Source organism: Haliotis rubra, unplaced genomic scaffold, assembly GCF_003918875.1.
Source record: "Haliotis rubra isolate DU_JTF1 unplaced genomic scaffold, ASM391887v1 Scf6, whole genome shotgun sequence".
Taxonomy (NCBI): domain Eukaryota; kingdom Metazoa; phylum Mollusca; class Gastropoda; order Lepetellida; family Haliotidae; genus Haliotis; species Haliotis rubra.
The window spans coordinates 4,415,109-4,427,570 of record NW_025767301.1 but is presented as its reverse complement, the minus strand read 5'-3'; the positions used below and the strand labels follow the sequence as shown (position 1 = coordinate 4,427,570).

At 38.1% G+C, this 12,462-nt stretch overlaps 1 protein-coding gene across 1 annotated transcript; it reads right to left on the bottom strand.

Annotated features, from left to right (window-relative positions):
* Window positions 1-1,246: 1,246 nt before the first annotated feature.
* On the bottom strand, window positions 1,247-12,462 carry LOC124255267 (ankyrin repeat and EF-hand domain-containing protein 1-like). Its single transcript, XM_046689129.1, is given in 6 exon segments — window positions 1,247-3,841; window positions 8,009-8,038; window positions 9,138-9,286; window positions 9,289-9,324; window positions 10,424-10,650; window positions 11,737-12,462. Coding segments are annotated over 6 exon segments (1,362 nt in total). The 5' UTR covers window positions 12,360-12,462; the 3' UTR covers window positions 1,247-3,544.

Genomic DNA, 12,462 nt, shown 5'->3' with positions numbered 1-12,462 from the left:
CAAACAATTTTGGTGCCTCTTATGACCTCCACAAATTACTAGGGTACAGACAAACAGCTTAGCAGACAGAACACACACAACATCTTGTACACAAACAATATCTGATTTGTATGGAAACACAAAATCAGAATAATTGTTTATTTATTATCCATAAATCATGGTAAATAAACAGCAAAGCAGAAATACTATTCAGACACTGATTTCTGTTGTCTCTTTCTTTGTGATTAATTAGGCATTAAACATTTCACCAATCACCTAAGGAAACAATTGGATATTTAGTACCACATTCAACATAACAGTAAACTCACAACTTTCTCAAAAATAATTAATCAGTATAAAATTATATTTCAACAAAGAGATCAGCATGAAGATCACAGAAAAGTCACACGTCAATTGAGACAAATGGGGCTCCCAACCTCATCCCTTGAATCCTATTTAAATTTTCACTTGAGTCTCAGTGCTCTCCCGGAATATAAAATACCATTTAAATTTTCACTCGAGTATCAGTGCTCTCCTGGAATACCAAATATCATTTAAGTTTTCACGAGAGTCTCAATGCTCTCCCTTGAATACCAAATACCATTTAATTTTTTACTCAAGTCTCACTGCTTTCCCCTTAATCCCAAATACCATTTTAATTTCTACTTTAGTAGCATAGCAGGCACGGAACAGCAGATTTGCTGAAACATGGTTTGTGCAATAACTTGAGGCAAACACAGTCATAAAGGCACAAGGCAATTACACCATATGAAATAACAAAAATAGGGTTCCAATTAAAGACAGGTCTTGGTATATTTTTGGTATTACATTATCACAATGTTTCAGTTTCTGAACCTAACTGCAGGCAGTCTGGTACCAAATATTACCAATAGATCGCTATTTAGGGACCAGTCATTTATTACAGGGGTGGGTAGGTCATATATACTACCCATCAAATGTTTAGACTCACTTAAAGCATTCACTATATGTTATGTATATATATATGTGGTTACATCGAAGATGAATTTCTCCCGTAACTTGGGGAACCAACTGCAAACCTTATGCAGGTGAATTGCATGAGGATCATGCATCAAATTGCTGAAAAGCATGTGCAAATATTGTGCATGTGAACAGCTGCGTTTTGGTGTAAAGTTTTGTTAAGAATTCGCCAATTTTCACTGAGTTTCATCATTTATTGAACTCATGACAATAATCTTTTCAACGTTATGAATTTGTTTTACAATACATCAGTTCATGTGTAAACAGTACCATTAAACAGTATGGAATATTTTTGCAAAATCTAGTTTAGAACAGTTGACTGAAGAAAGTGGCTACATTTACACTAGTGAGTCTAAACTATTGATGGGTAGTATATGTTTATATCTGAAATTTATTAACATCCTTTGATGTCATCTTTCCCATATATGTGTATTATTTTTCACAACCCTCTATAAACTGATCCTCCCCTGATTTCCTGGACTCCACAACTCTCCCCCCCCCCATAATAAATGAATGGCCCCCTTATGTGTAGAGTAACAATGCCATCAGCAGAAAATACCCAGTTTAATTTTAAGGGTGCAAAATCAGATAAACAAATACATCTTTTGTAATGTTTATAAAAAATCTCACAAATAATGGGTTGACTGCATTATTTGATATTAGGCAGTCCCGAGCAGTCCATCTGCTAAAACATTGACTCAACAAAATCTATTGCGAAAATAATTCTCTGTATAAAAGTGATGCTACACAAAACCTGCTCCAGCCCAGTCAGTATCATAATGGTTCCACTGCTATGTGTGACATAACCTTAATACCCCTGGCAGAGAAGGCAGTCTGGCTGTATGGAGCCATTAAACCTCTTTCGTACTGTTTAACACAGCCTGAAATATTTCTCTAAAAGTTCATAATTAATGACAATGGGAGGGGGAGGAAGAGGAGGAGAGAGAAATGATGATTTTATGGGGGATCACCCATATTGTTCTGGGGAGGTAAGGGGGTCAGCAATTTTGTACATAAAAATATTTAAAAGTTATACTTAAATATTATGGGAAAGGGGAGGGGGGGTTCCATTGATTTTGTACATGATATGCAGGGGGGTCACTTACTTTGTACATAATTGGGGGTGGGGAGAAATCATTCACATTGTACATACTTCTCGATAGAAATTATCATCAACCACTAACAGTAACCAGTAACAAGCCAAAGTAAACAAACAATAATCTGATCTTGCACACTTGAAGTAAACATACAACACCCAGATATTATAATACTGTTAACACACTGTTTGTGTAATCGCCTAGGACATAATGCATGGCAAGTATTTTACAAGATACAGTTTTTATTTACAAATATTGCATGAAATAGATGTAAGTTTTCATCATTATGAATATATATACAATAAGGCAACAGTTGTATCACATGACTTAATACTTCAATCAAAAAACATGTCTGTGGGGTTGTTCTATAAAATTTCACTAGGAAACGAGAAAAGGCTGCAAGGCAATTATTAGTGACTCACATAAATATCATTTTAATGGACACAGGATCAGATATAGTTTTTCTAGAAATATAAAGGTTTCATAAAATTTACTTCTTTGGCCTGTGAAGGCATTAAGTTTACTGTTTTACTGTTTCGTCTAAAATTACCAGAGGCAGTAAATTACACAGCTCAGAAATTACAGGTTCAAAATATATATATTTTCAAATGATTCTGTGAGTGAGTGACTCTGCTTTAACACTGCTATTGCCAGTATTATCTAGTTATATCATGATGTGTCAGTAATAATGTGTTAGGAAAACCTGAGTTGATGCAGTTATCAAACATTTACCACTTTGGTGGTAGCCTAGAGCACATATATGGTGTTGACAAACCTAGAAATTAAGCTAAATACATGTGGCAAATTGGTATTAGAACCACCACAAACATGTCTGTCCAGGGGAGGCAACTCTGTAAAGTGAAGTGAGGTGGCTAAGACAACTGGATTTCCGAAGAAATATTTACTGACATAGGATGCATGACTGTGCAGCTTGTACCACTTGTAGCAATATCACAGCAATATCATTATTTGAGGACATCAGAAAAACGCTTCAAATACTGTACACATGTGGGGATTTATACCCAGGCTTTCAGCATGACAAGTGAACGCATTACCCACTGGGCTACTCCACAGACTCCATACATCATGTGAAGGTCAGCTCTTACTTATTTAGTATGAGAATTGTGCTTCACCTTTTGTCCTTGACCAGAAAAAAGGATGTATGAAGAGGTTTTGTTGATTTGATTTCGCTTGTCAAATTGATTTGTAATGAAGAATCTTGGGAACATGTAGATTCTGGAATAATCAACTTCCTGAATCAACAGATTTGAATGATTTCTTCGACTTATACCTTGCTATGGTTCATATACAATCCTCTGAAATTTTACAGCAATGACCAATAGTTGTATCAGGTTTACTTGTTTAAATGCGCATAAGAATGGACGGTGAATTCTGGCACAAGAATCAGCTGCAAAAACAATACCATGACGTGATCCTGACAGTTTAATAAATCTCAACAACACTTTTGTTTACAATTCCTGACTCACTCCTCCAAGCCACCAAACAGTTCCACTTTTTTGATATACATTGCTTTTGAATGGCATCTCAAAATCATCAAAGTCGACCTCCCATCCGAACCTGTCCCGCTTGACTTCCTTCTGTTCGATGAGGTTGCGAGTGGTGGGTTGTTTGGTCCAAGCTTTGAGTGGGGTGTAAGTGATGTCCTCCCTCTCCTCCATGCCACCCGCCAACGCCGATGCTGCACGCAGGATGGAGCCTTTTCGCTGGTGCGGGATGCCTTCGTCGTGCGTGCGGTGCACTGGAGGCTGGGAACACAAAAGTGATGTTAATACGTATCTATAAAAATATTACTGCTTGTAATTTCTAATCATGACACTGTGTTGGGTTAGACTGTTCAGCTTCTTTTCTGTTATTTTAAGCTACAGCTGACAATTTTCCACTTGAACTGAACCTTTATTTACACTCCAGACTCGTTCTGCGGCATTAGAGGTACATATTTACATCATAATTATGTACAACATATATACATGTATGATACCAAAACGTAATGTATACATATGGGTTGGTTGCAAGAATAAACTATGTGTGTACAAGCATTTAACCAGTTAAATGAATAACTCATACATTGAATACACAATGCCAAATATGTAATCTCAAATATAACATGTTATAAGTCATACTTTTTTGTTTTTGGGGGCATTGATTAAAATCAAGACGCTATTTGTTTTGTAAAATATTGCTAATTTCCTACTCGTTCCTAGTTTATTGAAGCGAAAAAGTTGGTTCATTTTGTGCATATTTGGTTTCTACAGTAATAGTTGTTGATATATATTTTACTTTTCATCACAGCGATCTATAAATAATTAAATCCAGTCACTGAAAGCATGAGCAAATATCCATGTCACTGGAGCAGTGTGACACACAAGAAATCACAGAGCTAACCACTCACTCAATCTAGTTGAATCTTAAGTGAGTGAGTGAGTTTATTTTTATGCCACTTTTAGCAATATTCCAGCAATATCACGGTGGGGGACACCAAAAATGAGCTTAACACATTATACCCATGTGGGGAATTGAACCTTGGTCTTCACATGATGAGCGAATGCTTTAACTACTAGGCTACCCAACTGCCCCTGAATCTTAAACCAAACATAGGTTACAGTTGCTAAAATCTAGCCATGAACACTGCAGAGAGTATTTCTTGCAGAGCTTATATATATATCAATATGAATTTGTTTGTTTTGGAGGACTGATGTATAACAATGAAATACAACATTGAAATACCTATTTTAGGTGATCAAAACACCACATGTATCATCATATATACCACATCCCAATCTGATGTTCTAACTATTTAAGCCTGACTTGACAGTACCAATATCACTTCCAAATCAGAAGATGGTACAAAAAGAATTATCACAAGACTGACTGAGTATGGTTTTATGCCGCTTGTAGCAATATTCCGGCAATATCATGGTAAGCAACATCAGAAATGGGCTTCACACATTGTACCCATGTACAGAACCAAACCCGGGTCTTTCGGGTGACAAGCTGATGCCTTAACCATGAGGCTACCGCCCTATTATCACAACACAGTCATGTGGGACATACATAATGAAGCAAGACTTTCTCAACCTACTGGAAAGAAGTGAAACAACAACTGATTTGTCTCTCATGCCATGATACATTGAGTACAGAAACAAGAAAGAATCATGTGTTATTCAACTTATTTTCAGTGGTATATATAAACCTAACTTTATCCAAACCAACAATAAACTGTTTAAGTGCCTTAGCAACGTTGGACATTATATATGTGCCAAGGAAATAGAACAACATTACTTGTTAAAGTAAACAACATCACATATTCCACATAGAAACAGACGTTCAGCACGTGTGACTAAAGAATTTTACCGTAAACACAAATGTTACAAAGAATTATGATTGTAATGTGTACTCCCCGATATCGACACAGGCAGTTAGGGTTCACAGAGCTTCTATAAGACAGTCAGTTTGTACCGTCACACATATTACAGGCACAGCACACAGTTAATGATGAAGTAAAGGCACCAGACATGTATACAACACGATACAATATTCAGCCACAATAAGTCATCCCACCCTTGTTAACACAGAATATAGAATCTCCATTCTGTAATGATAAATACTATCTGTCAGCTACCATGACTCTGATACAAAAATACATGATGTTGAAATGGCCATCCAAGGAAATTAAACTCTAGAAAGGTGAAATTATTTTTTGCAAAGTTATTGACAAGGAAGATCGAAATGGTGGCTGCACTTCCAAAATGTTATCAATATTGGCAAGGACGTCCAGTGTATTTATCATATCAGATATTGAGATAGAATACTTGACAATCAAAGATGGTATCCTCTATGGTGAGTTTATTGTGATGCGAGTGTTTCACCAGCTCAAAGATTAAATGATAATTTCTTTCCTTAGCTGAAGATGCTAGAGTCATTGATGCTTATCAACAGAAAATAAACACAAGAAAGGCATTAGGTCACAATTTTCAAACACACATATGCGGAAGACTTTCCAGACCAATACCACAGAGCATATAGAGCCAGGTCTATGTTTGGTTGTTGTTTAACGCTGCACTCAGCAATATTCCAGCTATATAGGAGCAGTCTGTAAATAATCGAGTCTGAACCAGACAATCCAGTGATCAACAGCATAAGCACCGATCTATGTAATTTGGATTCAATGACATCTGCCAATCAAGTCAGCGAGCCTGACCTCCCAATCCCATTAGTTGTCTCTTACAACAAGCATGTGTCTGTGACAGGACTAACTGGATCACCCATATAATTATATAATGCTCACTGTGTTGGAGGTTGTATCTTGCATGAGTCAGTCATATGTTGCTCGTAATACAAATAATAATTGATTCTCCTCTCTTCTGCTCACATCTGCTTTTGTTTTGAGATATAGAATATGGCGTATTTACTTATATACCATACTGCTAGCTGTCGCACATTGTGTTGATATCTGCTATATAACATGTTGCTAGCAGTTGTATACAATGTTGCTACCTGTTATATACAATGTTGCTTTCAGATCTATACAATGTTGTTACCCAATATATATACAATGTTGCCATGAGATAAGATATATATGTTGCCATCTGGTATATACCATGCTGTTGTTATATATCATCTTGCTCTCAGATATATACAATGTTACTATCTAATATATAATGTTGCCATCAGATATATACTATGTTGCCATCTGGTATATACAATTCTGCTGTTATATATCATGTTGCTCTCAGGTTTAAAAAAATGTTGCTATTAGATATATACAGTACAGTGCTATATACCATGTCAGTAAAAGATGTAAACCCATGTTACAAAGAGAGGAACACCATATTGCTATAACCTATATAGCATGTTGATAACATATGTAAACCATGCAGTTATCACATGTAAACCAGTTTACTGTCAACTGCCTATGTATTAGTAAAGCCAGCACTGCAGATCTTACACACAGTTGTCAGTGATAATGAAGAAAACACCATTCTACACATGCATGTGTCAAACACTCAACTTGGTAACCTACCCATTCTAAAAAGTTGGATATGTACAAGATTTTTTCTCCAAAAGGGTGAAATTAGATAATTCTCAGATTAGGGGAGCCAAGCACTCATAGATTACCACGCATCATCACCTGTCAGTCATCAAAATCGAGGTCCTCCATGTCAATATCATCGAGATCTACCTCAACTGCATCATCCACCTTAGGCTGACAACATAAACAGTTCAACAGTTGATCATATGTACCTGGCTGTTTCACCACCTGCACTACCCATACCACAGAGATATTCCTATTTCATGACACATATAACTGGCATCTGAAGGATACTGTGAAACCATATTAATCCAGTTTTAAAAGTGGTTACAGATTTCTGGCCAAAGAATTCAGGCTGGTAGGATGAAAAAATAATTTATACAATTTTCAAATATTTCTTCAATATGACATTTCTATTTTGAAAAGGAAAAAATAGGGGCCAGGCGTTTCTAAGATATTGATGATGAAAGCAAAGTCTTTTTAAACATTTTACTTATTTCTGATAGCCACACACACACACACACACCACCCCCCCACCCCCACCCCCAAAAAAAAGAAAATATAAAAAAAATCATTTACTTTTTTTCACATTTCAATTTTTGTAGCTGGCCAATACAGAAACCAAGTTTTACAAATGTCAGGCCTAACATAATTTCACTGTATCAAGACAGATATTGTCAGCAGGATCTGTATCCTTCTCTTATATTTAGATGAATACAATGACATGATGTTCAAATACTTCTCATACTGTGTGTTTTCCCCATTAATCTGACAATGTGTGTAAAATCTGCAAATACAATGTCATAAGCATTAATCTGAAAGCAACATTTAAAGCATACATATCTATTAATGGATGATTCATGCTTATATCTACAATTATTACCTTGACATGTCTAACAGTATCCTGAATATGCTGTATAGAACAAACAATACAAGTCAGAACACAAGTGAGTGAGTTGGGTTTACTGGTGCTTTAGACACTATTTCATTTATACACAGCGTGTCATCTTGAAGTGGGAGGACAGCTTGATGTGATGCAGGTTCTAAACATTTTTCACAAAGACAGGTATGATGCTGACAAACCAAGAATCATACAGATGGCATAATCTGGGATTTGCACCCAAAATCACTGGATTCTGACCTGACAAAGGGACACAACTCTGCAGAGTGAATTAAAGCACTTTAGACAACTATGTTACCTCGCCCCAAGAACAGGACAAAATTGGCTTATACATCTGAATTTAAACACTCTACCTGTTTATATTGATCATTCGACGTTATGCAATAGAAATGATAAAATACACATAAACAGACAGGTAAATATATATCTACCAGTACCATGACTTTCTAAACTCTGACAACAGGTAAATATATTAGTTATTCAATCACTTCTATACAGGTTATCCCTGCTCCCTCAACCAAAGGGAATACTTATTTGTGGTGTATACAAGTGTTATGTGTATTTAGTCTACATAAGCAGGAGCCCAGTTTGCAGGGAGAGGCTTGGAGAAAGCATACAGCTAGCCTAGGAGTGTGTGTAACTTACAGCAGTGCTACTGACTGGTTATAGCATGGCCCTACAGCAGAGGAACAACTGTCAGTGCTTCAGTTTCAGCAAGTAGAGATTACACTATACAATATAATGTTTGGAGTTGGACAGGAATGAGGCAGGTTGTACTTTCCAGTAATAACCAAAGCAATAAATCAAAATTAAGATGCACCTTGTAAATATACTTTAGTAGACATAAAGAGCTATTTTACAGATGATGCCACAACTACAAATACAGTTTGAAAATGAATATTTGTCATAATTAATTTAAACATTCTAAATTAAAGTTCCTCTTAAATAATTAATTTCAAAACATTATAGGCACTATCAAAGCCGTTAATATGAAATATATGGCTAAAATAATCAAACGAAATTACAAGATATTTCTATTGTCACAATACTGAAAACAAGCCTACTGTACACTACAGCATAGGGATCATGCACACAATAGAACATAACTTACCAAAGGCGAGCCAGTTTCTTTTCCCTCCCCAGGGGCTGATGAGGGTCTCTTAGCCTTGGGTCCCCCACTCTTCTTGGCCCCCTTCTTCTTCTTGTCCCCTGGGGGTGGCATGGAGTCCCACTTCTTCTGTACCACATCCAGACAGCGGGATCAGCCCAGGACTGAGCAATGTCCATCGGGTTGTGACCTACATAATCAGTGATACAAAATAATACAATGACACTAACCATGTATACTGTAATGCCTAAAAAAAACCCCAGCATTATCACTATATCCCCTACTAAACCATGTATACACAGTATGTCCTAAAGGACAAGAAAAGGGCATTATCACAATCCCACGCCATGGGGCACATTAGAATGGTGAGGTGAGGTGAGGTGAGGTGAAATTGGGTTATACGTCGTGCTTGAGAATATTTCGCTCATATGACGAGGTGCATGCATGTGTATGTGTATGTGCGACTGCTTGTACTAGCCCAGACTTAAGCTGGTTTTATAGTGCTAGCCCACTGAGATACCACGCCGCAGTGTAGCATGAATACCCCACTCAGACACATTATACTGACTCCGAGCCGACCAGTCCTTGTTGTACCCATTAATGCCAAGCGCCAGGCAGGGACCAACAAGTACCATATTTTAATGTCTTTTGGTATGACGCGGTCGGGGATCGAACCCGCGACCTTCCGCTCTCCGGGCGGACGCTCTAACCACACCACGGAGGCGGTAATTGAACGGTACATATATAAAAAACTGAATGATATGGTCATTGTTAACTATAAAAACAGGCATCATCTTAAACCTTAAGAAAAGATAGGCTCTCTGGTCACTTTATGTTGTCAAAAACATTATTATATATGAAATAAATACATAAAAAAGGCTCCTTTTCTGGATAAAATAACTTTATAATTTGTGGCAACAATTTTCAAACTCAGTTTAGGGTAATTTCACGTAACTTCAGAAGTCAATTGTTAGCCATAGTAGTGTCTGAGTAGATGTGATGCAGTTAGCACAAAGTTGGAAACCATCGAGCAAAGGCCAAAACTTTACAAAATTCAGTTTTGGGACTAAATTTAGATCATGACCAAAAACATCAGTTTATCGAATTTCTAACATAAAATGTTTAGAAAAACTAGTCTCGATTTCACAGTGTTTGAACTAAGAAGAAAAGCATCGAGCAAGGGCCAATGAACTTCCACTTAGTCTTATTCAGTTTTTCAGTTATTCACTTTGCTTCAAAAGGAAGACAGTCGCTGGAATGAAAGAGTCCTCTGGGAGGCAACAACTGACCTTTCCTGTTCTCGGTCTGCACCTTGGCTCCCTTGTCTATCAGCTTCTGGACAACACCGTCCCGTGAGCTCTCGATGGCCCGGGTCAGGGGAGTGCCCCCACCCATGGTTGAGGCATCAATCTCCGCACCATGGTCCAACAACAAGTCCACAACGTCCAGCTGGCCAGAGTGGCAGGCATGATGAAGTGGAGTCCACTTGAAGTTGTCCCGGGCGTTCACACTCGCTCTAAAGAAAAGAAATGGAACACGTTACTGACCATAGGCGGATCCAGAAGGGGGTGCAGGGGTGTGCACACCCCTTTAGTGCTGAAAGTTTGTTAAATGACCATTGAAACTCGGGTGAAAATGTAGTGTGCACCCCTCCTTTTCTCAATTGTGTGCACCCCTCCTTTCTCAAAAAGCTGTATCCGCCCCTTCTGACATGAGGCATATTTTGCACATGCATGTATCATGGGACCCTCTATTATCGCGGTAGTTAATGTTGTCGCCATCGGGATTATGAACGGCTACTGACATTTAGCATTTTTTTTATATTTTCAGTTGACTGATGTATAATCTTTGTTTCTTTCACAAATAATGTGACACATATCGCGAACTCGCTTAATATCACCATTGCGGCAATTTAGTAATATCATCATGTTTTAACCCAAACATCTGAAACTTCTATTCATTTGGATACAAGGTAACAATAACGCTACAAAATGATGTGTTTCCGCCTTAAAACGCACTATACAAGTTGCTGCCGGTGTAGAGTGAAGTTGCATAATACGTCACTTCCTGTTATATTTGTAGCACGGAAAATAATGAAAATGACCTTATAGTTGTCGCAGGATTACTCTTGACGAAGTAAGTTTTGATTCATGCTAGATGTAATGGCAGTAGGGGTCATACTAGTTTCAAAATGTTCCAGAACTTACTGAAAAGATGAATGCTTTAATATTTCTACGATTAGACATGACATTCCAATGAAATAAATGACTTTTTCAAGAGCGATGAATATATTTGATGTAATTTGCATATGTAAACAGCCGATGCGGGCCGTGGTGTGTCTGCTTTCCCGATGTTTTCGCGTGCCATGATAATAGAGAGCCCGCGATAATAGAGAGTCCCAGTATAACGTGGATGTATATATACTGAGAGAAACAAATAAAGGAACACAGGAAAATTTTCATATTACTGTCATGCCATGACATATGACAAAACAGATTATCTTCAGTAATGTGAAAGAACTGTGTGGTTGTATAGATCCTAAATGAAGAATCAATCTTTGATCTGACCACTAACATGAAAATGCTGCTTCTCCACAACATACCCATTCTCTATGAGGAACCTGGCCATGTCGATGAGGCCACCCTGGCACGCCACCATCAGCGGCGTCTTGTAATACTTGTCCCTCGTGTCCACCGGGATACCTTTCGAAATTGCAGTCTTCAACGAATCAAAATCCCTCATCTTGGTTGCCTCGGTGATGTTGAGATACGTCTTGTCTGGTTGTTTCAAGTACCAGGCTGAATCATCCTGGAGAGGATGGGTAGGTGGGTTGTCGCGGTCGAACCGCCCTGTGTCCGTGAAGTGTATGTGTCTGGGAATGAACATCTCGGGCGGTCCTCCCCTGAACGTCCTCGGCCCGTCCTCCTGCACACAGATGGGCATGACCAGCTTGAACTTGCCCTTCTTCTTGCCCCTTCTTCCCCTCCTTTCTTCTTTCTTTTTCTTCTTCCCTTCAAATGCACTCATCAAATAATTTTTATTGACCCATTTTTTGGCAGCAAAGAAGTCATTATAGTCCACCTTTCCGTCACGAGCTTTGTCATGAATCGTCACAATTTTTCTAAGTTCATCTTCGTCTGCTGGTGCCTTCAACCCAACGATTGTATCAACGACATCGTCCTTTGGTATAGTCCCCACCTCGTCAGGGTCGTATTTCCTGAACATATCCCCCAGTGTTTTCTGTCTTTCATAAACCCAGTCATACAATGCGATTATCCAAGGGTCATTGTTCTTGCCGCTCTTCCCAAAGGACTTTTCCGCCTTTCTA